This window comes from Rhagoletis zephyria, unplaced genomic scaffold (assembly GCF_001687245.7).
Source record: "Rhagoletis zephyria isolate East Lansing unplaced genomic scaffold, Rhagoletis_zephyria_1.1 Rzeph_scaffold_00251, whole genome shotgun sequence".
Classification (NCBI taxonomy): Eukaryota; Metazoa; Arthropoda; class Insecta; order Diptera; family Tephritidae; genus Rhagoletis; species Rhagoletis zephyria.
The window spans coordinates 339,114-343,822 of record NW_016157335.1 but is presented as its reverse complement, the minus strand read 5'-3'; the positions used below and the strand labels follow the sequence as shown (position 1 = coordinate 343,822).

The following is a 4,709-nucleotide window of genomic DNA, read 5'->3' as shown; positions in this document are numbered from 1 at the left end:
AGAAGATCCAGGTAAATAATTTTGTCCACATTGTTCTATTTGAACCACTGTGGGTCGTTTGGACAGAAAATTAAATTCAATTTGATTCGAACAAAGAGTGTCCAACACAACAGAGTGGAAAAAGATGATGTAAAATTACCAACAAAACGTATCCGGGCACGAACGGTGAATCCGCCTTTACAACTCGTTCATTTTTAATAAGTAAAGCTGACTTCTTTATACTAATTTTAGTTATTTGGTTTTTAAATGCCAGCAACTTTCAAGGGAATGCTTACGTATTAATAAAACATCTGGTGCATGATTTATAGAAGATAGAATAAGCATATGATAATATCCATGAAAGTCTTGGTTAAACTTCTAATAAAAGATTAATTTTGTAAACGATTCAGTGAAGCCACAATAGTTTGGAGAGGCTCATCATCCAACAAGATCGTGCGATGATTTCCTTCAACGATGAGGACGTCGACTTTTCCATTGCATACTTCGTTTAAGCCGTAATCCACCTCTAGTTTAGAGTAATTTTCCGTTGGCTTTATCAACGTAACGTCACACTGCAAATTATGTGTGACAAAGTAATTGTCAGATGCAGCCAGTTTATAGTAGAATGATGCAGCAGCCGATTTGACCTATAGTTAAAAGTTAAAATTATAATCGGTTACTCATAATGAAATGCATACTATTTACCAATTCAATAGGCTTATCCAATGCTGCAGCAACTATATCCGCACATTTTTCCACTTTGCCTTCAAATGTTGGAATATCTACCAACAGTTTTGCCACCTAAATTGAAAAACATTTAAATAATCACAACTCATTGTTTACTTTGAGTTATTTCGGTTTGATACTAACATTGAAACCTGTATTAGCAGCTACAACGCCAAAGTACGCCAAAGCAAATGCTTGGTTCTGATCCTTATCATCAGAAGTGTTGTAACGCTTTTTGAAGGCTTTTGTGTACCAGTTGACATATTTCGGCGCACCATCTAACAAAACTAATTGTGCTGCATCTTTGTTTTGTTCCAGTTCTACTGCCATTGCGAAGGCAACCGTGGCACCAAATGAATACCCAGCAATAGCATATGGACCTTTAGGTTGAATTTTTCTTACATGTTTAATGTAGAATTTGGCCAAACCCTCAATAGAATCAAGATCAGCGTCAGCTGTACATTGTAGTCCAAACACCGGGCAATCTAAACGCTCCGCAACTTCTTTCAAGGCATCCACGAAGCCTTCAATTGGTGAAACGAAGAAAATCGGCCGTTTCTTTGAGTCTGCTGGTGCCGCAGATTTCAAACGGACAATAGCTTCTGAAGGCATTAGCTCAGTTACAAAAACCACTTGTGTTCCATCACCAATTGGAGTAGGAGTGCGTGTTGCAGGAGAGCTGGGTACTGATGCGGGTCTATCAGCAGAAGCGCCATCCAGTTGTTTCAGCTGGCCAAAAGTAAGAGCGCGTATTTCTTGCGGCGACATAACTATATCAAAACAGCGCTCCAATGTTTGTTTAATTTCGGAACTCATCAATGAATCCATACCGAGGTCAGCCAAGGAAGCGCCGTCTTGCACGTTTTTCACGTCTCTCAGTCCCAAAATATTAGCTATGGCTGCCACTAAACTCACGCCACCAGATGGATCGCTGCTTCGTTTTTCAGCTACAACCATCGATGCCAGAACGGGGTGTGGTTGTTGTAAGAACAGGTCAATCGTTTGAAGACATGAACTCATGCGTTGGGGTAGTGTGCCACCAATTACAGTGTCGTTATCACCTAATCCTTCAAGTACAAGACCCGTATCTCCAATGGCACCCCACTGAATAGCAAGGCCGGGTAATCCACTGACTCGACGTAGTTCGCAGATGCGCTCCATGGCAGAGTTCGCCAATCCGTAATTGGATTGGCCAACGTTACCGCGGCCGCACGAAACACTCGAAAAACACACAAAGTAGTCCAATTCAGGGCAAAGTGTACGAGAGTGCATATCAAGGAATTTTGTGCCATCGACTTTTGGTTTACAAACAGTCTGATAGTCTTGAATGGTCTGGTCTTCAATTAAGGCATCGCGTAATACTGCAGCCAAGTTAAATATTCCCCCAACTAATGCCAATTTATTTGCATTTTGCAGTAATTTCTTACACCCTTCAGAAGTAGTAACGTCATTTGTATCCACAACTATCTTTACACCACGCTCCTCCCAACGGCGGACCATAAGCGTCTGGTATCCAGTTTTAATGCCCGATCTTGATGTAAGAATAATGTAACGCGCTCCGCGTAACACCATCCAATGTGCAAGTTCCAAGCCGAAACCGCCTAAGCCTCCTACAAGTATATAACTCTTTTCTGAGTGCATATATGTACGTGGAATCGCGTTTACTAAACGCGATGTAGGTTTATGTAGGTTTCCAGGTTCTTCATCACGAACCTTAATGACAACTTTACCGATATGCTTTCCGGATGCCATAAAGCGGAAAGCCTGTTCAATTTGGAATTCATTAAACACAGATGTGGGAAGTGGAATCACTGCACCGTTTTTAATGCCATCAGCAACTAAATGAACAACTCGTTTTTGCATTTCCTCTTCTCCTTCCATGACACTGTCCAGAAGAATTCCATGAAAGGATGTGTTTTTCAAGAATACCGACATACCAAGAGGACTGTTGTTGCTTAAATCGTACTTTCCAATCTCCAAGAAGCGTCCATTAATGCCCAAACAACGGACAGAAGCTTGTAATTTTTCTTCTGAGAGCGAATTAAGCACTAAGTCAACACCCTTTCCTTGTGTTTCGGACATGACCAATTGTTCAAAAGACGTATCACGTGAGTTTCCAATGAATCGGTCTTGCAGCTGTGGGAATCGTTGTTTTAAGAAGTCGCGTTTCTCCTTACTTCCAACAGTAGTAAATACAGTCAGGCCGTGATGCAAGGCAACTGAAATGGCTGCTTGGCCAACTCCTCCCGAACCAGCATGAATCAAGATCTTCTCTCCCTTCTTCATTTCTCCTCGTACAATTAGTGCATAGTAAACCGTGGAATATACGCAAGGCACAGTAGATGCTTCTTCCATTGTCCAATTCGATGGGATTTCCCACATCATATACTTGCTAGTCAGACAGGTTGTAGCCAATGATTTAGCAGGTACCATAGCCATAACGCGTCTGCCAGAGGAGTCACGCCCAGAGAATTCAAGACCAAGCACACAATCTTGTTGTGCCAAATCGCCAGGAAGAGCATCAGCTGATAATTTACCAGATGACAACATAACATCTCTGAAGTTTATAGGAGCATAATAAACTGTACACAATTCTAAGTCATCATTTCTGACATTTTGAGATGGTGATGCTTCGATCCATTTTAGAGACGCAAGATCACCTGAATGTTAATAAGAGAAACGTAATAATTAAGAATTAAAGTATGTATGTATACGCATATGTAAGTCAGTATCAGTGGCGTAGCCAGGGGGGCGAGATTTGGGGGGATAGATCCCCCCTTCGTCATTGAACTACAATTATTTACTTTTGAATTAATAACACAATATTATTTTATCCTTCTGATTTAAAATTTTTTTATTTCAGACGGACGCCAAATTATCTTTTAATGAATATATGAGTAGTCCACTTGCAAACAGCGTTATGTGATTTTAAAAAAGTAAGCCATAAATTGAAAAAAAAAACGTCTACGACAACAAGTAACATCCGAACTGTATCTTGTTTATTACCTGAAAATTTGGATAAATAATAGCCTAATACCATTAAAAAATTAAATTGCGGTATTGTTGATTTGCAAATTTTATATTTAAAAATTTAATATTGCAAGTTTTGAAGCAGTAACTTTTACATAGCCAGCTTTTTTTAGCTTTTCGCGTTCTCTGCTCTAGGAAGATTGATTTGCTTCTTTTTTGCGACCTCTTCCACTACACGGTTAAAAACTTCGGTTTAAATTTTAAACTTTTTGGACTACATATATGTATGACCAAACTAAATTCAATTTCAAATACAAACCTTCCAAGTTTAAAAAAAAATTTTAATTTTAGATCCAAACATTGTCATAATCAAGAACAACAAATAAAAAATCTTAAATTTCATGCTGCGTCTGATGGGGATTGAACCCGGACAGCCTTGGTAGCAACCAATTCTATCAGCATCTTTGCACACTCAGCTACAGCCACGCATGTAAATGTGCTTTCATATGTTAAGTTTGAATCAACACCACATTTCGCTGTGTGCAAACGTTTTCTATTTCGGTTTAGATTTTAAACCAAATTTTCTAAATAAATGAAACCTAGAAACTAGAATTAAATCATTTTGGTTTGATTTTTAAACCACGAGCTTTTTGGACTAAAATTTAAACCACAATATATTAAAAATTGCTTAAAACTATTGACTAGCTTAAAAAGTGGACTCTTCTTCTTCTTTTTTTGGCGCTGTAACCGCCTAAGCGATTTTGGCCGAGTTCAGCAAAGCACGCCAGTCGTTTCTCCTCTGTGCCAACTGACGCCAATTGGAAACGCCAAGTGAAGCCAAGTCATTCTTCACCTGATCTTTCCATCGCAGTGGGGGCCTCCCTCTTCCTCTGCTACCACCAGCGGGTTCCGAGTTGAATACTTTCAGAGCTGGAGCGTCGGTGTCCATTCGAACGACATGACCAAGCCAGCGGAGCCGCTGTATTTTAATTCGCTGCACTATGTCCATATCGTTGTAAAGCTCATACAGCTCA

At 39.8% G+C, this 4,709-nt stretch overlaps 1 protein-coding gene across 6 annotated transcripts in view; it reads right to left on the bottom strand.

Annotated features, from left to right (window-relative positions):
- Positions 1 to 244: 244 nt before the first annotated feature.
- The window catches only part of FASN1 (Fatty acid synthase 1), a 194,310-nt gene continuing 189,845 nt past the window's right edge, over positions 245 to 4,709 (bottom strand). For all 6 annotated transcript variants that reach the window (XM_017609742.1, XM_017609743.1, XM_017609745.1 and 3 more), the window contains 3 exons: positions 850 to 3,365; positions 685 to 780; positions 245 to 626 (listed from right to left, as the gene is read on the bottom strand). In XM_017609742.1, coding sequence (XP_017465231.1) covers positions 369 to 626; positions 685 to 780; positions 850 to 3,365 — 2,870 coding nt within the window. In that variant the 3' untranslated portion in view covers positions 245 to 368. The remainder of the gene's footprint in view (positions 627 to 684; positions 781 to 849; positions 3,366 to 4,709) is intronic.